Source organism: Hydra vulgaris, chromosome 07 (assembly GCF_038396675.1).
Source record: "Hydra vulgaris chromosome 07, alternate assembly HydraT2T_AEP".
In the NCBI taxonomy this organism is placed as follows: Eukaryota; Metazoa; Cnidaria; class Hydrozoa; order Anthoathecata; family Hydridae; genus Hydra; species Hydra vulgaris.
Window position 1 is genome coordinate 12,956,159 of NC_088926.1, and position 26,365 is coordinate 12,982,523.

A 26,365-nucleotide genomic window follows, 5' to 3' on the forward strand; every position below is an offset into this window, starting at 1 on the left:
CAATAATGTAAAAGTTTTAGAATGGCCACCTCAGTCACCGGATCTAAATCCTATTGAAAGTTTATGAAGGCAGTTAAAACTTAAAATTTCTGGACAAAATCCAAAAAATAGAAATAAACTGTGGGTGATGCTCCAGGAGGCTTGCTACAGCATTCCTGTAGAAGTTTGCAGAAAACTAGTGGATTCAATGCCGTCAAGATCCACGGAAGTATTAAAAAAATAAAGGGTATGCAGCAAAATATTAATAATTTGCAACCCTATTGACTTCCATCTTCATTTTTTATTTTACACCTATTATTTTGCTCGGTGTGGAATTTATTTTTTTAAAATTAAATATATTATATATATTTAATAACTTAATTTTTATTAATTTCTGTTTATTTATGTAATAAAATAAAAGTTCTAATAAAAATTCAAATTTTTATTTTATTTGTTTCAAAGATATTCTCGTATTTGTTAATTTTTTGGTTCGCACCTATTATTTTGCTCACCACTGTAAATTCCGGGTAAATTGATAAGGAATTTTCCTTTTATAGATGTCATGGTACGCATGAATGTATTTTTATTAGAATGCCGCAGTCAATGCTATGATGAATATTCACCAATGCAAGATCAAAACCTGAAGTTACAAAGCATAAGATTACAATTGAAATTACAATGCTCAACCATAAGATTATTAAAGACAATCAATTTTGAAAGAGCTTGATTGTGAAGCAGTCAGAAAACAGTTGATTGATACCAAAGAGTTTTATGAATTAACAAGATTTTATAAAAGTAATTTTGATGCATCTCTTTATAAATTAAAGTTAAAAATGATTGAGGAAAACATACAAAATAACTGGCGTTAGTTTTACCAATATTTGAGTAAAAAACCACCTTTTTCCAAAGTCTTTCTTCTTAAAATTGTTACTGGTTTCCACAGCAAAAAATGCCTAGATAAATCATTATTTAGTGCACTGCATTGTACTAAAATGTATCTAGAAAGCAAAATGATCCAGTAACTTTTAAACCATATTTTGCTTTTGCACGTGCATAAAGAACGAGCAGATGTGTTGGATCTCATTGACGTGGCCAACAATTTTGTAATTAGATTTGTGCAATGTTTTTCAGTATTTGGAAAATTTTAACTTTTATAAGAAGAAGCAAAAATTTTATTTATAACAAAATTGACATTTTTCTGTGGTTTAGCTTTGTTTTTTTTACGCACTATCTTAGGTTTTTCGATGAAAACATCAATGTTGTACAAAATTTTGTAAAGATGATACCTGATGTAAAAGCCTAAAAGCATATAAATTAACATAAAAATATCATTGCAAACTTTTAATCGCTAACTAATGCTGAATAAATTTAATTAGTAACGATAAAAATCTTAAACAATATTCAGCTATTTACATTTTGCATATAAATAATGCAAAAATTGATTAAACGTTGATTTAGTTTTATTTGTAAATTTACATTTATATTCTTTTCAAGCAATGAAGGAAAGCAAATCGAATACAAGTTTTCGGTTGTTACACTCATACTCTTTAGTTTTTATCGCTACTTAAAGTTAAAATATAAATTTACTAAAGGGAAAAAAATGTTACTTCTATGCAAATCTAAATTTTGTTTTGCTGTCACAACCATGTTGACGTATTTTTATTTTGATGCATTGAATCAAAGTTTTATAAGCGTCCATGGTTACAAAAACAAACAAAATTTGTTATTAGTTCATTTACACAAAGTTATACAGTAAATTCAAAAATGATACCAAAGGACGCTTGCAATGAAGACAATGATTTAAAGTATGAAAGTCTCCTTAGACGTTATGAAATATTAGAGACTGCTTTCGAGATGATTTTAGTAAAACAAGAAGTACTGTCAGAGCATAATCGTTCTCTTGAGCAGCAAGTGGCAAAACTTCAGCTCCTGCTTAAAATTTCGGTTAGCTATATGTTAATAAGGGTTATGAAATTTAAATTTTCTTACTGAGTTCAACTAAGACTTGTTTTTGTTGACAAATTTTTAGTAATAACATTTTTTTATTATTCAGGACGACAAATTGCTTAAATATCAACAATAAGTTTTCGCTGTGTTCATTTTCCTAAAGAATGTGTGCAGTACCGAACAGTTGTGTGTGGCAAAATAAAACTACTTCATATGTATAATATTTTTAAATATTATTACAATAAAAAATCTAAAAAAAGATACGTAAATATGAATCAAAAGATAATACTATGAAATAAATATAAAGGAAAAGGATAACTAGCTACACCACCCCTAATTACAATAAACCATACCTGTAGCTAAAATACCCACATCACATATAATACAAATATATATATATATATAAAACGTTAAAACTACATAATTTTGTTTTTTAATGGTAGAAGATGGTTATGAGATGGATTGAAATATAAATAACAAGGTATCAGATTTGATGGTTAATTGCTGAATATCCAAATTTATTAATTACATACAATATACAAAAAGATAAACAATATGATAAACATTACTAAAAAGAATTTTTTTTTGCTTTGATGATTCTTTCGTTGCGTAGAAGAGCGATTGAAAAGTATTAAAAGAGCGTAGAAGAGCGATAAAGGTTCCATATTGGATTTTTTAGAAATTAGTATGAAAAAAATTAGGTACGGCGAAACGTTTTTAAAACGTTAAGTTGTAATGTTTACAATCACTAACAATTTTATCAAACTTTTTTATTATACAAAAAAAAAAAAAAAAAAAAAACTCATATACCGCTCCGCCGTATCTGTTCATATGATGGTATTAGATTTAGTTCTAAAATACTTTCAGAAAAGAAAATTTCAAAAAAATATTTCATCACGTAATAAAAAAGATACTTGTTGTAAATATAACCTAAAAAAAACTCATAAGAAAAAGAGTTTTTGAAAATCAGATAATAAATCCAGCATATTCCTCCCAAATTTTTCCTTCGTATGAAGTAGTACATATAGGTCGAGCAATCGGTGAAAAAGAGCTTTTGTTAATCGCAACATCTGATCGCAAATTTGCAAATCTCTCTAGCGCGGCAGAATTCACAAAGCCAAATAAGTTTAACTGGCACAAACTATCTAAAGTTGTCAATTCACTAAAAAAAAAAAGGTAAAACTTAAACAAAAACACGATAAAACGGTAAAAGAACAAAATGATAATACAATCAAAATAACTTGAGAAGTTATAAAAATGAAATAAAATTTTAGTAGATATAACATATTTAAGTAGATATATACTGTAAACCATAAATTGCAGCAGATGTTTTTATGACGGATAGCAAAATACAACTTACAGCAACTGTTCTGGTTTTACATCAGAACATCTGCTTATCGAAAGCTCTTCTAGCGATATACAGTTGTCAGCAATCAACTTCATTATCCCAATCTGAAGCGTCACATCACTGTTAAAAAGATAAGCCCCAATTAGATTTAATATTATTTATATTATTCATAAAATATGTAAATATTTTATAATCTTCCCGGACTTAAAAAAAAACAAAATACCTTAGATCAAGAGCTCTTAGCTTTTTACAAGCCATAACCAAACATTCCATTGCTATTTATATATAAAAAAAAATTGTTTTTAAATGTAACTAATAAAAACAAATAGATTTGCCAACAAATAAAAGCTATACAGACCTTTTCTGTTGATACCGCCCCTCAAACCACTTAGGTTAAGCTCTTTTAATTCAGATAAGCGACAAAGCTAAAAATATTCAATAACTAAAAAATAGTACTAAGATACATATTAAAAAATTTAAACAATTTAGTCAAATCTATATTTTAAAAGAGAAAAAATTAAAATTCAGGCTAGGCTGCTAGAGCAGGTCGAACAATGCACATGTTTTTAGGCGTTGATAAAAAAAACAAACATTAAAAGTCCCATTCAAAATGATGGTATTTAGCGTGATATTTTTTTAATCTGATTTACATTTGCTACCCTTTACAACATAAATATTGGTATTTCTATATGCATGAATAGATATAAAAAACATTAATTGGGTTAATTATTTTTCTTCTAAATAAACTTAGTACAATCACTATTATAGAGTTGTCACTATATAAGTTTAAAAATGGTCATAGTACTTTTTACAGGAAACAAATGACTTCTGCAACACGAATCCAATCAACCATCTTAAGTAAGCATTATATATTCATAGTAGTGTGTGTGTGTATATATATCTATATCTATCTATATCTATCTATCTATATATATCTAGTAATTACGGTATAATAGAATTATAGCGAAACGTGAACATTTTTTGTAGAAATTTATACTCCCACAAAAGCGAAGTGTTCTTTTACTCAAAGGAGCATATGAAAAAAGTAAGTTAAAAGCAAATTCCGTTTAATAATTTAAGTTTTTTTAATTTAAATTGTTTAAGGGGTATCTTACCCCACCCGATACTATTTTTTTTTACCTTACCCAACCCTATTTTTGTTTATCATTTGTTAATTTTGATATTCTAAATTATACCATCATACTGAACACTGAATAATGATGTTATATTTCGGTCATATATATTTTAAAGTCACAACTAGTATGCAGTGAATAAAGGCTTATAAATATCTACAGTGGTTTATTTATCGTATATTCTTTTGTTATTTCATGTTTCAGTCGTTCAATGACTATTAAAAATATTTCAATTTGTATTTTAAAAAAACTTTCTAGAATTTTAAAAAACCCTAAAATTAACAGAAACATCTATAATACTGGATATAAACGGAAAAAGATAACTCTAAAAACCAAAGTAAAAAGTTATCTGTTGTATTTTATTGAAACAATTTTAACACAAATTCTTCTATTTGTTTTTTAGAAAGCTGTAGTAAATTGGAAACACATTTTTTAATCAACTTATTTTTAATATGTATCACTATAACTTTTATCCCTTGTGTATCACTTTGTGTAGTATCACTTTGTCTTAATCCTTGTGTAGTATCACTTTGTCTTAACATAAGCACATAAATTAAAATATAAAAACAAAAAAACTTTACAAAAAAAACAACACACAAAGCGAATACAATCTCTTGTTTGATTTGTCCAAGCTAAATTCAAAGATTCTAATCTAAAATTAAAAAAAAAAGTTATGTAACAAAACAGAACTCATAAATAACTTATTAAAGCTCAAATAGATAAATAAAAAAAAACCTTCTGCATTGTTTGGTTAAAATATTGATAGATGAAAGCGTAACTCCAACTGCCATTGATAAATTCAAAACTTGAAGTCTTTTGTTATTAGAAATTGCTCTAAATTTAATATTGATCTGTTCAATTTTCATCCAAATAAATTCTTTTTAAAAAAAAATCTTTTTTCAAGAGAAAAGAATTTAATTACATTTAATCAACGTACGCAACTTCCAACACCCCAGCTTTGCACCCCTCAAGTGATAAGTTCACAAGTGAAACACATTTCTACAAAAAAAGTAAAAAGAAGACAAAATACAACAACATAAAACATTTGAGAATAAAAATAAAACTGCAAACTTACAATTAGTAAATCAAAGAGTGTATTTTGTGAAAATTGTGTCATAGAAGCATCCAAATATTTCAAGTCAAAGTCTTTACATCTAACAAAAAAAATAAATTATTTTGTACAAAAATATTATTTTTAAAAATTAATTTTTTGGCTGTAATTTGGCTGTACCTAGGGTTATATAAGTTAATTTGGCTGTACCTGAGGTAGGCTCAAAGCTATAGAGCATTTTTTCCAAATCCCTGCCCCCCTTCCTCCAAATAAAATAAAAAGTTATGGGGATGGCATTCTGTTCACTTGAAGCAATAGGTGTGTATACATATAAAATATATATGTGTATGTATAATATATATATATATATATATATATATATATATATATATATATATATATATATATATATATATATATATATATATATATATATATATATATATACATACATATATATATATATATATATATATATATATATATATATATATATATATATATATATATATATATATATATATAATATATATATATATATATATATATATATATATATATATACACACACATAGGAGCTATTCTAGATATTTTTCGACAGCACCGACTATATACAGTCACGAGCAGTGAATTGTACACAGCTGTAATTTTGGTTACTTTTTATCTTTTCGTCTCGTAATTCAATGGTTACATATTCTGTATTTTTTTTTCATAACTAATCCATAACTAAGAGAAGAAAATACTACAATATATATATAAATATATATATATATATATATATATATATATATATATATATATATATATATATATATATATATATATATATATATATATATATATATATATATATAAATATATACTGGAGCTAGTTGCTTCTGTTTTTACTCTTTGAACTCTATAGCTTTTACTCTTTGAACTCTATATCCCTAATTTTTTGTAAATACTAAAGTGTAGTCTTGAATAGTAGAGCTTTGAGTTTAGGTAACATTTTCAAATTGCATTCATTAAAAAAATAACTTTCTGAGGACCCTTTTGGGGACTCAAAAAAAAATAATTTTTTTTTTTTTTTTGAGTCCCCAGAAGGGTCCTTAGAAACTATTCAACTAAAATAATTGTTAATGTATTAAGTGCAAAATTTATAAAAACTTTTTTACTATTTATTTTGCTATTTATTTTGGAAACAATTTTCAGCCTTAAAAATCAATATTACCTTAAGCTGGTAGCAAATAACATTCTTTAATAAACCTAAACAGTAGTCCACTTTTTTTCCATTGTAAAATTTATAAAGATATACATTTTTTCATAGAAAATACTCTCTCTCTCTCTCTCTCTCTCTCTCTCTCTCTCTCTCTCTCTCTCTCTCTCTCTCTCTCTCTCTCTCTCTCTCTCTCGATATATAAAAATATATAAACTATTTACAAAACATCTTTAGATTAAAAATAAATTAAAATTTACTCATCCTCCTCATCACTGTAACAAATTGGAGCCAGTATCTAGTATAAATAAAATTATATATAATATAAATTATGCACATCATTTTATATAAATTATGTATAACTTACTATTATGCATAAATTATGCATAACATATTTAAATAAGTTTAATTTATACAAAATATTTAATTAACATGACAAATGACAAGATAAATGTATGGATATAATACATTTTCATTGGCTCAAGATATGGCAATAAACATAAGGCACCCATGTTTATAGGTGTCAGACTAATAAATTTTTAAAACAACCAAAAGCAACTTTAAAGGCTTTTAAGTTCTTTTCTTTGTACTCTTTTACCTTAAATTCGCTCAAATCTTTAAAATCAAACAGAACTTAAAAAACAAACAGAGCATTACTTCTATTTTTATATAAACCAAAGCTTAGCTACTATTTTTATATGAACCAAAGTTTTGCTTCAAAATTTGAAAGAAATTTTAGAAATCATTTTTTTAAACTCGGCAATATATTAATTTATTACCTCTGCTTTGCTTAATCGCAACACTGCAACACCTCTATGAAGAAGAGAGCCAAGCATTCCTTCTTTTTTAAAACGACAATTATCTAGATTTACACTATGCCAAAGTTCGCTATCATGCCTATTATGAATTTAAATTTAACAAAGTAGGCAATTTAAAAAAATTATTTCACAAGTTGATAGTAAAATAAATTTAATAAACCTAAACTTACGTGAGAGTTTTCCACCTTTTATTAACTCTTGCAGCTTTTGTTAGAGAATTAATTGGTAAATATGAAAAAATCCTGATGATAATTTCATCACTTAACAGCAAAAAGTTGCTGATATCTTCACCTATATTGTACAAACAATATTTAATTAATAAAATCAAACATTCAGTACCTACTGAACTTAACACTATTTGGATCTGGCATTTTTGATACAATGTAATTTTACATCATTGATACAATGTAGTTTTACATTGCTGATACAATGTAGTTTTACATTGTTGATACAATATAGTTTTTTTACATTGTTGATACAATGTAATTTTACATTGTTAATGAAAAAGATGTTTCTATTGGTGAGACACACTACTAAAGGTAGAAATTTCTGCCTTAGAGAAGGATGTTACCTTAGTAAGGTATAATTTTTATTGTATGATTTGTAATAAATACAATAAAAATTATGACCTTAGTAAGATATAATTTTTATTGTATTTATTGTGAAAATTGTATGAAAAATCACTATTTTTAATATAAATCTCAGAAAATTATATATAAAATTATACCTTACAAAGGGTATATCACATATCCTACTCTAAAGTAGAAACTTCAACTTTTTTTTAAGTGTGTAAGGTAAACTTAGTAATAAAATATTTAAATACATTCAAAATCAGAAAGTTGAAATAATTAAGTTAGCAACTAAATCTTTTTGATTATTGGAATAAAAATAGTTTTGAGACCGTAACAATCTTTACTTTAAAGTATAAAAAAAGTGCAGAAATATTATTGAATGAGCAAAAATACAGAATGATAAAAAATAGCAAATTTTTTGGTTTTTTTTTTTTGACTTTAAAGTCAGAAAAAAAAAATTAATCAGGTAATTAAGTGCTTATGAATTTTTTATAAATGAATTACATTTTTTTGAACAAAATGAATTTGAAGTAATAACTTGAACTGTTAACAGTTCTTTTAAAACCCAAATAATAAATATAGCGATCATAAGAATTTAGGCAAAATAGTTATTTAATTTTTTTTGTAAAAAATCTGAAAAATCCCAGAAAACTCTACGGTCAACAAATTGGGGAAGGTATGTGGGTAAATTCTGGATTGGTGGTAAAGGGATAAAATAAAGTAACTAAAAACTACTTAATAATTATGTTTCTCTAAAATTCTTTAAAATCTCTATATATTACTGCTGAACTTAATAGTAGTAGTAGTGCCCCTTGGCAGCCATTGAAACCAAGGTATTGGCAAGAAAGAGTCGCAGCACTTTGTTTTATAAGAAAACTTGAATGAACATTATGCAACGAACGTGTATATCTAACGCACACAATTTCAAATTATATAATGTTAAAATATACCGAAACATTTTTCAAGTTTTACAGTTTGACTTTCACTTGAAAATTGCATTGCGTCAACCTCTCCTTTATTTTGACCTATAGCATTTATTCCTGTAGTGTTATATTTACTATATAGTTTTAAAATTTTTGTAAGTCGATGTACCAGCGTGGCTGAGTGGATAGCGCGCAGAGTTACTGAACATAAAAGCCATGGTTCAAGTCCTATGACTGGTGACTTTCCTTTTTATAAATTTTATTAATTGTTTTAAAATGCAAAACACTCTTGAAGTTTTATAAAGATTATATAAAAACAGATGTAACAATATTATACACTTTAACAAACAAAAAGATTTTTAAAAAAGCTAAAAATTCTAAAAACATCAAAAAACGGGGAGAAATTTGTTGCCTATGTGTAATGATTGAGATACTTATATTATTTTAGTTTTACATTTCAAGTTTTCTACAATTAAGTTGTGTTCCTGCAAGGAAAACTCGTATATAATATGTTTATATATAGAATATAAAATCTATAGAACTATAAAGTTGTTTTGTTTTGCATTTTTAATAACAAAAATTTAAAAAAAAGCAAGCTGATGATTTGAATTTGCCACACGGTGACCTTAACTTTTTCTAAAACAGTAAGCAGGTTTACAAAGTATGTTTTTAATAAGAACATAATTCGAAATTTTACATTTAAAATAAATTATTTTATTAAACTTATTAATTTTAAAAATAATAAAAAATTAAAATTATTTAATATTAAAGTAATAAGAAAATTTAGAAATTTACGGAAATTTTATTTTGCCCCCATTTAACATTCTAAACTGAGTGCACAATAATGACAGAATTTAGAAAACTATAAAAAAACTTGGACGATTTTAACTGATAATGCACAAGGCATTGTACAAAATTATTTAACTTTTATACTTCTGAAATATTTTTGAACCTTCTATTATTGCTATCATAAATAATATAATTACTTAATATACTTTTATTTATAAATAGTATGCTTTTTTAATTTTTTAATCTGTTTTTAAAGTTTCTAAATTTTAATTTTTTAATGTTTTAATGAAACATGTTCTGCTTTGTAGGTGATGTATTGAAATTGTATCTTGACAGGCTGTTAATTTTATAGAAGCTAAAGATGACCTTATTTTAAATTTAAATAAATTGTTTTGTTTTTTTTATTGGCTTTAAATAATTTTATGTTGGATATTCAATCATGTTTTATGAATCTAATTATTTATTACAGCGTTAATGTCTGGTGGTGATAGTTAGATTTCATAAAGTTAAATTTACTTATAAAGAATCTTTTAAATTTACTTCTTAAAAATTAACCTTTGCGTTTTTTTAATTTCTAATTCAACATTTTGTACAAAATGTTTAAAATGGAATATCGATATTTTGTTTGTTATTTTAATTTCAATACCACAGCTTATCACATACTGTTGGTTTTAATTTCTAATTTATCTTCATCTTTAAAATTGATATAGGAAAAAATTATTATTTTCTATAATGATTGTGTTATTCTATTTTATGAGATATTTTAATTACAAATTTTAATTTTCAATTTAATTAACTGTATTTTTTTGATACTTATTAAAGCCAATAAAGTTGTAGCAATCCCAGCAACAATAGTTGCTGCAACACCCATTATCTGTATCTGGTAAATAAATGATTTAAAGGTTTTATAGTTAAGTATGAAACTAAAATATCATTCAGCTATATCGATTGTTACATTTTTTATCTTTAGGTTTATCTTTATGAAATGTTTGTACGCTATTGATGTTTGTAAGGCCCCGCAACCTATAGTGCACACAGGGTGTGAGCCCATAAAAGGGGAAAAGATTTCCTTTATTTTGTTAAAAGGGGAAGAGATTATGTTTACTGAAAGTAAAGTGGTTGGAGTTAGAGTGGGCAGGGGAGAATACTTAACTACATCTACATATAGAAGATGTAGTTTAATGTTTTTTGTTTAATATGTTTATTTTTATTGATATTTTTTGTTAAATTTTGTTTGTAAAGAAATAAATCTGTAAAAAAACTACCAATTTTGTTTCCTTTTTTTTATACTAAGCTATGTTTATAAAGAAATTATGTTGAAAAGATATACCTTCTGTTTCTACACTTAACACCATCAAAATTATAGCAGAATATGCAAAATATTATGATTTGCTGCTGTGATCGTGTTTAAGATTCTCCATGTCAAAATAATATTTTATTGTCAGTTAAGATTTTGTGAATACTTCAAATTGCAGTTAATAATTTTCATAATAATCAGCAACAATCACTGAATTAGGAGGTATCTAATAAGTATATACAATGTAAAAATTTTTTCACTGTGTATGTACTTTATCGATGTGTCCTAATCTGTTCATGAAAACATTAATGTTTTTAATTAAAAAGATAATCTTATTTTAGATTAAAAAAAAACCATTTTACAATATGCTTTTTTTTATTATTTGCTTTTTTGTTTGTTTTTAAAATGTTTTCTCATGATGGTATAGTTTTTATTTCTTTAGTTCTATTCTGGTGTATATGATTCATTATAAATTTACTTAGTCTACTGTTAAAATATGGTTTTAACTTGTTAAAATTTAATTGTAAAAATTTACGATGTTGATCATTAGCTAATAGTTTAGAAAGAAGTTAGTTTGCCAAATTTAGGTAAAAGCTCAACCCCCACCTTGTTTTTTAACAGGGACTGTGAATCCTGGAGAATTTACAATATGAGGAGAGGGAGCAGTGGGAAAATAATAAGCTACATCTATAATTAGTATTTTTGTAGTTAGCTAATCTACCAATTGTTAATTGATGATGCAGATGTAGCTAAATTTTTTTTGTAAAACTTTTCTTTATATTTTTTGTTTTGTTATTATGTATAAATAAATTGATTACCAGTTAATACATGTAGTGTATTTTTTGCTTTTTTTAATTAGATTACTTTATTTAGATTAATCAGATGACATATTTGTTCAATATAGACTTGAATAAAATTGAAAACTATTGAAAATTGTTATGTTTTGTTAATTTGTTAATAAATGTGTAAATAAAAATATCTTTTATTTTACAAAGCTATTACACATTTTTTTTGAAACGATAATCTGTAATGATTCATATTTTATCTATGTGAACAAAATTCTATGCTAATATCTAACATTTAAACTTCGAGTTTTGTAAATAATTAAAAATTATACCAAATTTTACAGATTTACTTTTATCTAAAAATTTAGAAATAAGATTTTATATTTTTTAAGTAAACTCCTCTTATTAAAAATATATAGAATATATTTTTATGGGATATATTAGACTTTTAGACTAGTGTTTTAGTTTTTATCGTTTTATAGTCTTTAGTTTTTAATGGTCTAAGATATTAGTTCTAGCCATTAGTATAGCGTTAAGTACAAATGTCTGTAAGTGTAAACATCTTTGCATATGTTGAGTTTGCAGGCAGTGTATGGAACAATCGTGTATAATAAATCTATAAAATGATAAAACTTTTGAATTTTATTTCAACAATTAGAAAACTTTTTGCTATATTATAATTTTTTTGCTATAAATATATAAGCAATATTTAAAAAATTTCAAAATTTATTACGCAAAGGAGAGGTCATAAACCCCCAAAACGACAATGATGACAGCACACTAAACCACTGAGCTATCAATGATATGTGTTAAGAATAAAAACAAACATATTTATAAATCTCTTATAAGGTCTACGTATGCAGAAAAGGTAACAAAGAATAGGTATAGAAATGATCAGTGTGGAATAGAGAAGTACAGATATGGTAGGTTTGGTGAAGATCCGTGTTTTATGAGTCCGGAAATCTAGGATATATAAGGAAAAGCATAGAAAAGGTTGGTGTGCAATAGACTTACAAAGACCCGTATTTTTATGGGTCGGATGAGCTAGTTAAATATAATACCTCAGTTAACAATCTGCGAAGCATAATAATTTATTTATTTTTTAAATATAAATGTCAGACAATAGTTTAGAAATCAATACTTTTTATTCTTATAATTTTCTGTTGCAAAACATTTGTCAGCTTTTCTTTTACTGCACTTTTTTTCATTATCAATAATGGATTCTTTAACTATATTGCACCGTTCATGTGAGGCAATTTTTTTTCCGCATTGATTTTATATTAAAAAAACCTTCTTCAACTTTTCTATTTTTCCAATGGAATTTTTTTTTAATATAGCATTTGCTTGCAGTTTGAAAATGACCACAGATGTTTTTGTTAACTAGGTCATGCAATGTATCTCGTCTTTTAAAGTACCTTAGCACTGTGATCTTGTTTGCTAATAATTGATACTTAACTGAAGCTATAGTGGAGTATGTTGAAGCATGAAGTTGGTTTGACTTTTTGTTAACTATGGTACTTATTATGCTCAACTTCTGCACACCAATAGTCAAGATGTAGGAACTTTCCATCGGCAAATATGAGTGGAAGCACTATATCTATCTGAAGCTGCATAACTTCTTGATCAAATACTATTTTATTTATATTTACAGTGGAAAAGAAAGTTGGGAGTTTTTTTAGCATTCTCAGTAATTTCGTGACCTTGAGACATTAAGACGATCGCAGTGAGACATTTTAATAGAGGGTTCTTAAAAGGAAATTTATTAAGTAATTAAACTGATGATTATAGGTAAGCTTTGAAGTCAGGATTTCGAATAACTGTTCTTGACAAATATTTTTCAGCATTACTTTCAAAGTATATGTAATTTGTATGGCGATACACATTTTTATATTTTAGGTTTAAAAATTTCAACTTTGTTAATGTTTTTTTCATTTTTTATCATCTTTGGCTTGATAAAACAAGTTAAAATTGTTTTAACCAGTTCAATTTGCTCATAATAAATTTGATGGACTAACAGTTCTTTTCATTCAAAAGTTAAAAAAAATGATTTAAAAATAGGAAGAACTTCAAATTAATATAAAGTAATGTACAAATTAATATAAAGTAATTCGTCGGAAAAATAAACAACTCTAGCTTTTCTTTCTGTCAGCTTTTTCTACTGCATTTTTCTACATTTTATTCTGTCTAATAGTATTTTGTCCTGTTTTGATAACCAAGAAGAATAAATTAAGGTAAAAGCAGACATTGTCTCAAGCATAGAAGGGTGCAATCTAAAACAGATAACCACCAATGAGAAACCCTTTGTTTTGGAGTGTTGTGACAAAAAATTTTCAGATATATACAAAGATCTGGAATTAAAATCTTTGTCCAGATCCAAATATCCAAATCCAAATCAAAGTATCCAAAATCCAAAAACTTAAAATCATTGTAGATATCATCCAGTAAGTTTTCAACTACCTTGCTGAAAAAAAAAAGTAAATTTTTTGACAACATTGTGTACATGATGACAAGTATCACCATCAATAATAAGTGAGCTTTTCTTAATCTTGTTTTAAACCCACTGATTTTCCCCCTCATAAAATGGTAGAATCGATAAATTGAAAACTAAATTACTTAATGGAATTGCGTCTTTGTTAAATAAATGAATAACAAAATTAAAAAGACTTTCAGCATTTACTGTAACAAGCGATAATAATGCATAGTGTTTAATACAACTTTGTGAATTAAACTTTTTAATAATGCATAGTGTTTAATACAACTTTGCTTTTTTGCAATAATGTGCTATTACTAAATTGTGTTTAGAAATAAATGCGTGAGCCATTGCTTCTGCATTTGATGACTGGTCTCTAAAACTTACAATAGGTTTAATGGTAGACTTCATTCTATTTGTGCAAGTACTGCCAATATGCACATTATCTGGAATACTGTATAGCAATATACATGTATCTGTTTTTTATAAATTAATAAAAACTGACAACAGTCAATGACTTAATTGTATCTTTCTTATGTAGGCTGAATAATACACTCCATTATTATTTTTCTTTTGAAGCCAATTCCAGCGAAACTTGTTTTTAATATTTTTGTCTATTTATTATCTCCAAAATATCAGATAAACTCTTTACTTTCATTTTATAATTTTTTCTTCTTGATACTAATAATTGACAACAAAAACTTTACATCAATTAAGTTCTTACGAAATTACGAAATTTACATCAATTAACTTCTTACAAAAAGGAATTTCTAATAATCGAAAAAGTTGATTTGAATGATTTAAAAAGAAAAAGAAAAAAGAAAATTGTAGCAAATATTGATCTTATGAAAATTTCAGTTATAGAAAACATATTTGTTTAAATGCAAACGTTGTCATATTTAAAATTTTATATAACTTTTTCACAAATTGGTAGCAAAAAACATATAGAAATGTGGAAACTTAGAGGAGTTTTTTTTTTTACTATGCTTATGGTGTTTATAGCATACATATTTTAGAGTATTTCAATGAATGAACTTTTAGACAAGACACATTTTTCAACCATCAAAGGAAAGCTAACAAGTTTGAATTTTGGATACAAAAATGATATTACATAGATATTTATTTCATTTTGGTTAGAATAATATACACTCATTATGTACATACAAAATATGCACTCATTCTTCTAATGATGCTCTGTCTCTTCAAGACAATGTTCAAAAACGCATTGTAAATGTAGTTGGAACCGCTCTATTCTAAGCTCAGTAGTTGGACCCACTCTATGCTAAGCTTAAGCCTCTTTCCGATTGTTGTAAAGTTGCATCTCTTTCTCTTTTCTACAAATACTATTATGCTGCTCAAAGGAGCCATAATCTCTAATTCCATCAACTAAAGCTCATTCTTCCTTGACTCGTCATTCAGCAAAGTCTCATTCTTTCACTGTATCTATCCCCGCATGCTATAAAAACTTTTATTCGTTTAGTTTTTTTCCACACACTTCAACTCTTTGGAACTCTCTCCCATCTTCATGTTTTCCTGACTCATATAACCTTTAACATTTAAGTCTTCTGTCAACCGTTTCCTTACTCTATAACTCTACTCTTTTTTTCTAGTAACCAACTCCTAACTTAATCAAGCCTTCCCAGAAAACGTGTGCGGTTTTTTATCTTGTATGTCCATGCATTAGTATTTTATTTTGGACAACTTGGTCACAGTTTTAAACATTAAAAAGAATGATTTTCCTATATTTTAATTGTTGTTTTTTTTTAAAGAGGAAAGCGAAAATATAAGTTGTCATCTGTTTATAAAATATATTTGTATAATTTTAATGTAACAAGTATATATTGTCCCTATAAGAAAACGTCTATGTAATGCTCACTAATACTTTTATATATGACTTTTTGTATTATAAAACTTTATTTATTTTATCTTGAGTAACCGCACGTTTAGCTAATTTGGATAAGACATTACCTTCATACACGGAGTGTCTGTGGTTTGATCCCTACAACTGTCCAAAGTTTTTTTGTTTTTCTTTTTAATACCGCTGGTCATATGTTGCTTTGTAACCATTTATCTTTTCTTATTTGTATATAAAAAAATCTTTTTGTTGTATGTTTCTGAATGATACACATCTCATCGCATTCAGATTTCTTATACCGTTTAAGCCTTTCAGTGTATTTTTAAAGTAAGGGGCACATACTTATATACATAGTTTTTAAACTTCAATTAGACCATGCCGTCTACACATAGCCCTAATTGTTTCATGTTACCTTTCTTTTCCTGTACTTTTTTTTATCCCTAATAATTTAACAGAGTTGTTCAAATAACATTAGTAATTCCAAACTTTAATTAAAGTAGAAAAGAATCTAGAAAAAATAAAGTGGATAAAAAACTTTTATTGGTTGATTTTAAAATTAACGCATTTTTACGGACCATTAGTAACATTTTTCATAATGCTAAACTTTGTATAAAGTACATTTTTATAAAGTCGTTTAAGTAATTGGTAAAAGTTCCTGAAGATTTTAATAATATTTGAACACCCACTCTATTTTTCTAGAAGCTTTTCTACTTTTAAAATCTACAATTAAAATTTAGGATTACTTATGTTGTTTGAACAAAAAATGAATTATAAAAGTTATAAGTGCGTTACAAAAGTAATAACACTATTATAGTGTTATTACTTTCATAATGCAGTTAGTTACAAGATTGTTTTTATTTTTGTAGTCGTAAGTTTGTTTTATTTTTTATAACTTTTTCACTAACAAACTTAAGTTGATTCGCTCTTGAAAACAAAGAACACGGTTTTACATTAACTAAAATTTTGAAGACCAGATATTTTTCCAGATTTTGCATTTCGCGATCGCTTAAATCAACCCAGAGACGATTTTACAGGGAGGAGGGTGTGTGTGTGTGGGAGTGTTCCACCCCCCAAAGAAGATAATTTTAAAGTTATGGTCTGTTTTTGACGAATTTAGTTGGCAAGCCGGGTATTTGAAACAATTTAGTCGGGTAAAATTTAATTTTGAGGACCTTTATTTTTTTCTTTCACTCTCCCTCATTGTTTTCGTAGAATCGTCTCTGATTGAATCCTTGTTTTTACATTAAAATTATACAAATATATTTTACAAACACATTGCAATTTATATTTTTGCTTTCCTCTTTAAAAAAAAAAAATTTAAATAAAGGAAAATCATTCTTTTTATTGTAGACTTAAAACTGCTTTTTTTTTTTTGCTTTGCCTTATCTAATTTTGTTGCTGAAAATAACAACCACTCTAAAGAAGCAAAAATAAAAACAGTACACAAATTATTTAAATTATTAATTTCTTATTTTTTTCTATTTTGTTAGTTTTGCTTTTTTGGTTTTTGAAACTTTTTCCGCAATGATTAAAACTATAAAACTTGCAAACGGCCATGACCAAGTTATCAAAAAAAAATACTTGCATATGGCCATACAAGACGAAAAACCGCACGCGTTTCCTGGGAAGGCTTGCTTAATAGTAGTTGCTTGCACCCTTATTGGGAGTGAATCAGAATTAAAAACAACAACAACAACAGCAACAAAAACATACAAAATATGTACTCATTGTGTACATACAAAATATGCACTCATTGTGTGCATACAAAATATGCAACAAGGCCTTATTATAAAGAGGGTTATCAAGACTAGAAAATATGAGACTACATGCTTATTTAAATAATGATTTTAATTTCAATAATAGATCAATCAACTTCACTATGAAATCTAAAAATTAAATTACCTTGCTCTTTACAAACTCCACTTTCTCCACTGCTTCGCAACTATAATTTACAACATTAGTTTTAAGATACTTTCTCAACTGCTTCAACATGCAACTGCTTAATAACATAATATAACTAATAGTTATGCAATATTAACAATGTATTTATTTATACAAAACAATGAAATAAATTAAAAAAAAAACTCCAAAGAACAAATAAAAATTAAAATAAACAAAAATGCTAAAAATAGAAGAAAAAAAGTAGAATAAAAAAATGACGTGTCAATAACTAGAGTGCTCAGAGTAATTAGATCATCAATGAGGTTGTATATATATATATATATATATATATATATATATATATATATATATATATATATATATATATATATATATATATATATATATATATATATATATTTAAACAACTTTAAAATGTATTCATCAAAATAGAGCGCTCAATGTTCTTAAAAGAACAGAGCAATTATAAATAAGTAGAAAATCACTTAACAAAAATTTCTTTCATTTAGCACAGTGTTTCATCAATAAAAACTCATCAGAAATGAATGATCAAATTAATAAAACTTCAATTTATACCAAAAATTAAATTACAGTCGCAAGTTGCAAATGTCTTAACTACTGCTTAATTTTCTTAACATACAGCTTAACGACTGCTTTGATGTAACAATGGGCAGTTATGATGGAGCAAAAATTTGTGAATCTATTGGACTATATATTTTAGATTTATTAAGTAAAATAATCAATACAAAAGATTTAGGTCTTTATTGCAACGATGGTTTAATAGTAATCCATAAAAAATCTGGTCCACAGCTCGATAAAATTAGAAAAGATATTTTTAACTTTTTCAAGATAATTTTTAAAAATATTGGCTTTCAAATTGAAATAAACATAAATTTAAAAATTGTGAATTTTCTTGATGTCACATTTAATCTCTCTGAAAATTCATATAAGCCTTTCAAAAAAAACAAACAATGAATTATTATATATTAATATTAACTCAAATCACCCACCCCAAATTCTAAAACAAATCCCAATTTCAACTAATAACAGGCTAAACCAAAACTCCTCTAATGAAAATGTATTTGATTCCTTTAAATGAATATTTAAAGATGCCCTTAAAATAAGTGGTTTTGAAAACTTTGAACTAAAATTTTACCCTGAAAAAAAGAATACAAAAAAGCGAAATAGAATTAGAAATGTAATTTGGTTCAACCCCCCATATAGCAAAAATGTTTCCACTAACATAGGAAAAGTGTTTTTAAAACTGGTCGATAAGCTTTTCCCGTCCTCTAATAAATAAGATAAAATTTTTAATCAAAATACAATTTAAGTTAGTAACAGTGGCACAAAAAATATGGAAAGAATTATAAAAAGTCACAATAATGCTTTGTCAAACAAAAGCAAAAAAATCCTAAATGAAAAAACTACAGAAAATTGTAATTGTAAACAAAAAAACAATTGTCCAATGAGTGGAAGTTGTTTATCAAAAAATATGGTATATAAATGTGTTGTTTCCTCTAAGAATGTACCTAATAAACAATACATTGGCATAACAGAGGGTGAATGGAAAAAACATTTTGCCAATCATAAGCTTTTAAAAATAAAAAGTATTCAAAAGACACCATGCTGTCAAAATATATATGGGAATTAAAAGATAAAAATATTGATGATTTTATACTAAATTGGTCCATCCTTAAAACAGTGCCTGCATATAACAATATTTCCGAAAAATTCTTGTAGGCATAGTATGCCTGCAAGAAAAACTTGAAATAATTACACATGCAAACCAAGAATGCTTATTAAACAAAAAATCGAAATTAATTTCTAAATGTAGGCACAAAAATAAGTTTCTCCTAAAAAACTATAAAAAAAATGAGCTCAAATAATAGTTACCTTAAATCTCCCTTTTAAAAAATATTTTTTTAAAAAAGCATAAGTAATAATTTCGTGAAAATTAAGCAAAATCCACACATTTGTGGAATTTGCTTAATTTTCACACATTTGTGTCAGCAAATTCCACAAATGTGTAAAAATTAAGCAGTAGTTAAGACATTTGCGACTTCCTGTAATTTAATTTTTGGTATAAATTGAAGTTTTATTAATTTGATCATTCATTTTTGATGAGTCTTTATTGATGAAACAAAGTGTTAAATGAAAAAAATTTTTGTCAAGTGATTTTCTACTATATATATATATATATATATATATATATATATATATATATATATATATATATATATATATATATATATACACATATATATATATATACATATATATATATATATATACATATATATATACACACACACACATATATATATATAAATGCGCTAAGTTGTTCATGGATTGTATCACTCTTTTGGATTACAGTGCAAAAGAGTGATACCATCACTTATCTTGCCTTTACAGTACTTGTAGGTACTGTCAAGGCAAGATAAGATTTGTTAAAATTTTGTGCTGACTAGCAGGAATCAACTACTTATGTAAAAAAAGCTTATGATGAAAAAACGCTTTTTCTATCATTTATGAATATTTGTTGTCTTCAAAGTAACTTTTTATCTGTAAATTCTAATCTCTTTTATAACTAACCTCACCAAGTTTTTTGAAATTTTTAAAAAATCTAATATTTCATTTTTAGATATATGTATTGATGGCTATTATATGAATGGATATATAATATCCTTTGTTTTTCCTATGACTATTAAAGTCTTTCAAAGGGTCGCCATTGCAAAATGCTGACCCTAATTCCAACAGGCTGGGCAGGTAATATAATAACTTAATATAGTATACACTTAATATAATATAAATTATTATAAACAGTTAACATCATTTTTTTTTTTTTTTTGTTATTCACCTCCTCAAGGCCAAGAAGGCCACTAAAGATGAGGACGCTACTTAATAATGGTTATAACCCTCTCTCAACTCTATAGCTCTGAAACACGAACCTCGACGAACAAGGCCTCTGCGCAGAGAAACAAGTTGAGCGCTGTACTACCAGGGACGTGGTGGGAATCGAACTCGGAACCTCTCGCTTATGAAGCGAGCGCTTTACCACTACACCACTACCGCATATAATATAATATAAACTATAAGAAAACATTAAACATGTATAAATAAGTATAAAAAATAAGTATATATAAAAAAGCTATAGGGTCATAGGAACTGAAATTTTTACAAAACTAAAAATTTGTAAAAGGTTGCCTATTCTTACTTCTTTATATTGAATATATTTGAATACAAAATGAATATTCTTTTAATCAAAACAAAAATAAGTATAAAACCATTGTAGAAAACAAAAACTATAAAACGTTTAATAAAAAATAAAAAACTTTATTGTTTTATTATTACCTTATTATCCCATTTCATAACATTCCATGATGTTGATGTGGAGCATTTCTCCACATCAACATCATCATCATCTTCACTGTTCCGCACAACTGTGTCTGTCTTTTTACTTGATAAAAAAAAGCTATTTTTGCGTTCACCACCCCAACGATGTGGTATTGCTGCCATTTTTTTTGCAAGCATATTTTTTAACTTAATACTACCTAATCCTTTTTAAATCATTAAAAATTATTTACATATCACTAAATCTTGAAACTCCATTAACATCATAAGATTCCAAAAATACACATTATGTTTTAAAATTAACATTCTTTGATTTTAATATGTAATTTCATCTCTATTAACATATACCAACAATATAACAACATATACCCTTGAACTACATAATAAATTTTGCAACTAAATTAAAAACTTTTAATAATTTATTTTTGTTTTCGCTTCAAATAAACAAATTAAAAAAAACTACAAATGCATATAAAAAAAGATTTTCTGTATATATATATAAAAAAAAAAAAAAATAAAGCAATTTAATTTTTCCACTTAGATTTATTTTTCTTGTCTAATAAAGCTCCTGATTTAAGATTGTCTATCTCATCTTTTTGTAAAGTAAGCTTTTCATTCATTCCACACAAGTGATCAGTAAGTGTTCTCATCTGTTCTTCATAACTTCGTTTCGTGGTTTCCAATTCATCCTGTAAAAAAAAAAAAAAAAAAAAAAAAATACAAACAAAACAAAGAATAATCAAACATTATTTTACAAAACATTAGACAACAATAAACTTTTAAAAAAATTTTCTTCAAACTGTTTTACAAGGAGGTGCAGCCTCCTATAAACTTTTGATAATTTTTTGCTTTTAATTGTGAAATTTGTAAATTTGTATTGTAAATTTTAATTGTGACATTTAGAAGAATATTTTTAAAACAGAAGATTCTCTTCGATATTACTAAAACTACACTACCTCTAAACATTTAACTCTTATAAATTAAAAAGATTGGCACAGTAAGCTCAAAAATTTGAATGATTGTCATAGTAAGCTCAAAAATTTGAATGGTTGTCATAGTAAGCTCAAAAACTTAAATGATTGGTACTCCAAATTAAGTTAGCAAATTTTTTTAACTGATTAACTCATTAACTTTAAACAATTCAAAAAATAAGTTTTCTTTAAAATTCATTAATTTTGATAATTTTTAAATGTAAATAGATCAAAATAGAATTTACAAGAGATATCACTGGATTTTTTTCAATTTCTTTAAATTGAAACACTGCAAAAATATGAAAAAATAGCAGTACTTACAGTGTGTCAGCACATGTGATATCTTACCATAAGATACACATGTATAAGCAATAATAATGAAAAAAATTGTATTTTTGACAAATAAACAACAATATATTAATATATTGTATATAATATATCAATATAAACAATATATTGTTTATAAAAATATCCTAACTTGTTTAAAAACAAACTAAAAAAAGACAATCCCAAAAGTACTGTTTAGAAGTAGTAAACAACAATTTTTAATAATAAATATTGAAACTTTTTAATAATATTGAAACTAATATTTATATATTCAAAACTTTTATCGCTGATGAAAATTAGCAGCAAAAACCTATTTCTAGAAATAAAACAGATTATATATAAACGATTACAAAAAAGTTTAACTATTGATTAAATATTTAACAACTAAAGAGATTTAAGATTGATTTGCAAGTTAGAAGCAATCAAAAAGTGATGATTCTTTTTTCAAGATTGGAGTTTGCTGTGCCATCAGCAAATAGAACCAATAGACAAGAAACAACACAAGATCAAGAAACAATACATGACCAAGAAACAACACAAGATCAAGAAACAACACAAGATCAAGGATAACCCCTTGTAATACCCTAGAGATTACTGGAAGTAAAAAAGAGTTTTATCCATCTTGGATAATGTAAATATTGTAATTAGAAAGAAAAAATTCAATAATATTACCCCCCCCCCCCATACAATGTACAAAGAAATTTGAGAATGAAACCAGAGAATGTCATATCATATCAAGTCTTTAATAAACCAAAAGCAATAACCCTTGCCTCACCATTTTATTAAAAATAAAATCTTTCTATTACTGTGGCTTCTAATCCAGCAGTAGAAATCGAAATACATTTTGACGTTGTCGGACTCGAGGTGAGATATAAGAAGTTTGTTAAAGACTCAAAGACTTTGCTAATAATAGTAAGAAGACTTATTTATTAAGATTTCAAGCTGTTAAAATAATAGTATTAAAGATACTTAAAAACATTTAAATAAATACTATAATAATAGTTATAAGTATAATATTATTTATAATAATAAGTTAATAATTTATAAAATGTCTGGCTGATTTTTAATCAGCAGAAAACTATCATTATTTTTTATATATATAATTTATAAGGATGGTGTCACTTATACAAAAACTTGATCTTTTTTCATGACTTAAAGTGCAATGAACTTAGATACTGATTCAAAATAGTACATTTATTATTATCAACATCTTTCCTATATCTTAATAAAAAACTAATTTTAAAAAATTCTAAAAAAAATTTTATTCTTACTTTGCATTATTATTTCTTATCATTAAAATATACTAGTAATTTTCTTATTGTTATCACTACAATTATTATCACTACATTTTTGTTTGTTTAACTTTTTCCTCTTGTTATTATTACCTGCAAATTATGATTTTTTTTTAATTATATATGTTCTATGTGCTTATTGTTAATCATATATTCAAAACTTGATCTCACTCTTTTGATCAAGCTTCTGTATGAGTGACATCATCCTTATAAATTTTGTTAAGATCAAGCTTCTGAATGAGTCACACCATCCTTATAAATTATTAACTTACTATTATAAATAGTATTATACCTATAACTATTATTATAATATTTATCATCATTATACCTATAACTATTATTATAATATTTATCATTTAAATGTTTTTAAGTATTTTTAATCTTGCATTAATTTGACTCTTTTGAAAAAAATTGAGCTTGTTGAGTATTTTAAATGATTTCAAATTCTAATGCATTATTAAAGCTTTTCATATCCCTTAAGCAATTAAACTCAGAAATTGCATCCTAAAACTTTTTAAACAACATAACCTCTTCCTTGAACATTCAATCTGAAAAACAGGTTTTCTAAAATGCATTTGAGATAAAACGATATTGCAATTTTACAATCATGCTACTTAAACAGCCATTCAAACACCCAACAGACTACCCAATATTCGCTGTTGTAAATATTGAGAATATTCGTAAGCTTTCTAGTTTTTTAAAAATATAACAAAATATTATAGCTCATGACTAAATGACCTTTAAACTTTAATGTTATTTCATCATTAGGTTGCTACTTGAAAAATATGATATACAATTTTTTAAACAAAAAAGTTCACAAATCTACCAATTTGCAGTTGTTGTTTTTTTGATCTTATCAAAAAGATCCGACCACACAATATTTATAGCAAAATACTGTTTTTTGTACTGTATAGTGTATGCATTTATTACTAGAAAATGTTCTAACTCAAAAAACAACAAGAACATAAAAGAACTAAGTTGTCACAGTATAAAACATGTTTTAATACTTTGTGTGGGCCCCTCAACATTTTAGAACAGCCTCTATTCTTCTCAGCATTGAGGCAACAAGAGACACAGTATTCAGGCTTTATTTAATGAAACCACAATTTCAATATGACTTTTTTTATGATCTGCTAGTGAAGTTGGTTATTTTAGTCCCTAGCTATTGCTTAGTTTAGACTCCAGATTCAAATATGTTAGATTTTTGAAAAACGAAGGGAATTTTAAACTATTTTTTCCTTATGGAGTTTTATTTCTAAACATTTTACTCCAAGTTAAAGACAAAATTAACCTGATGTTATATAGACCAAAATAAACCTAAAATAAAACTGAAGACAAAATTAACCTGAAGTTCTTCTATTCTCTTATTGGATTCTAAAATATTATTAGAAAGCTTTTGTTTGTTTAAATCTGCTAGCACCAATTGTTTGTACATTGAGTGTGCCTATTTATAAATTATTTCATTATTACATACTATATATTTAGTACTAAAAAGATAAAACATACTATATATTTTGACAAAATTAAATGCTAACAAAAAAAGTAAAAAAAAAATAAATCTATAACTTTGTAGTACAAAATGAAATTATAATAATAATAAAAGAGTAATAATAAAAAAATAAAATAAAATAACATATAAAAAAAAAAAATAATAAAAAATAATAAAACATAAAAAATAATAAAAAAGTTACCTCATGGAAGAAATCAATACATTTGCTGTCTGTTATTTGAAGCTAAAAATATTTTACATTAAACTAAAATAGGAGCGGTGTAAAACCAGATTAAAAAGGTCTGGCAGATTTTTAATCAGCAGAAAACTATCATTATTTTTTATTATTTTGATTTTTGGAAATTGATAATTTTTGAAAATATCATGTGTAATAAACATCAGTGATAGTGACATAATGGAACTACTACCATGGATGAAGTGAAATAAGATAGTAAAATGAGATGCCTCTAGTGTCTTTAGCTGTGAGATGCAATTAATTAAAACACCCCTAGTATTAACAACAAAAAATAAAAATTCTTTTTCATAAAACAGTTGTCAACGGTTCCCAGAATTGTATTAGTAATATTTTTAAAATGTTATTGAAAGAAGAGGTTTATATAGACAACGAAATGACTTTAAAAAAATATGAATACATTACAATCATATATGATTTAAATATGTGGCGAGGAAGTTAAATCCATATTTTGGTAAGGCACTCTGATAAAAAAATCCAAAATGTACAAAATGTACCATAATTTATACTCATTGATTTAACAAGTTTAAAATTCCTTCAGCATGAAAGGGAGCTATTAAAATCTCATGTGATTTCATTATGGCTCATTTTATTCTTTGTCGAAATATATACTTA

The 26,365-nt window shown here is 25.7% G+C and overlaps 2 protein-coding genes and 1 long non-coding RNA gene across 4 annotated transcripts in view; 1 reads left to right on the forward strand and 2 right to left on the reverse strand.

Moving 5' to 3' along the window:
• The first annotated feature begins 1,739 nt into the window (after positions 1 to 1,739).
• On the forward strand, positions 1,740 to 2,212 carry LOC124806487 (uncharacterized). Its single transcript, XR_010639567.1, has 2 exons — positions 1,740 to 1,923; positions 2,033 to 2,212. It is a non-coding gene; the product is annotated as an uncharacterized LOC124806487 (long non-coding RNA).
• A 590-nt stretch (positions 2,213 to 2,802) lies between these two features.
• On the reverse strand, positions 2,803 to 21,663 carry LOC101236554 (S-phase kinase-associated protein 2). Its single transcript, XM_065801097.1, has 13 exons — positions 21,419 to 21,663; positions 18,068 to 18,107; positions 7,645 to 7,765; positions 7,436 to 7,553; positions 6,917 to 6,954; positions 5,483 to 5,561; positions 5,345 to 5,406; positions 5,143 to 5,241; positions 5,005 to 5,059; positions 3,633 to 3,699; positions 3,498 to 3,549; positions 3,287 to 3,394; positions 2,803 to 3,088 (listed from the first exon to the last, which is right to left on the reverse strand). The coding sequence occupies exons 1-13, from the start codon at positions 21,596 to 21,598 to the stop codon at positions 2,893 to 2,895; spliced, it is 1,215 nt and encodes a 404-aa protein (XP_065657169.1). The 5' UTR covers positions 21,599 to 21,663; the 3' UTR covers positions 2,803 to 2,892.
• Positions 21,664 to 21,709: 46 nt separating this feature from the next.
• The window catches only part of LOC100197936 (protein phosphatase 1 regulatory subunit 21), a 45,505-nt gene continuing 40,849 nt past the window's right edge, over positions 21,710 to 26,365 (reverse strand). For both annotated transcript variants that reach the window (XM_065801096.1, XM_065801094.1), the window contains exons 26-28: positions 25,700 to 25,741; positions 25,354 to 25,452; positions 21,710 to 22,107 (exon numbers count right to left, since the gene is read on the reverse strand). In XM_065801096.1, the coding sequence (XP_065657168.1) occupies positions 21,943 to 22,107; positions 25,354 to 25,452; positions 25,700 to 25,741 (306 nt within the window). In that variant the 3' untranslated portion in view covers positions 21,710 to 21,942. The remainder of the gene's footprint in view (positions 22,108 to 25,353; positions 25,453 to 25,699; positions 25,742 to 26,365) is intronic.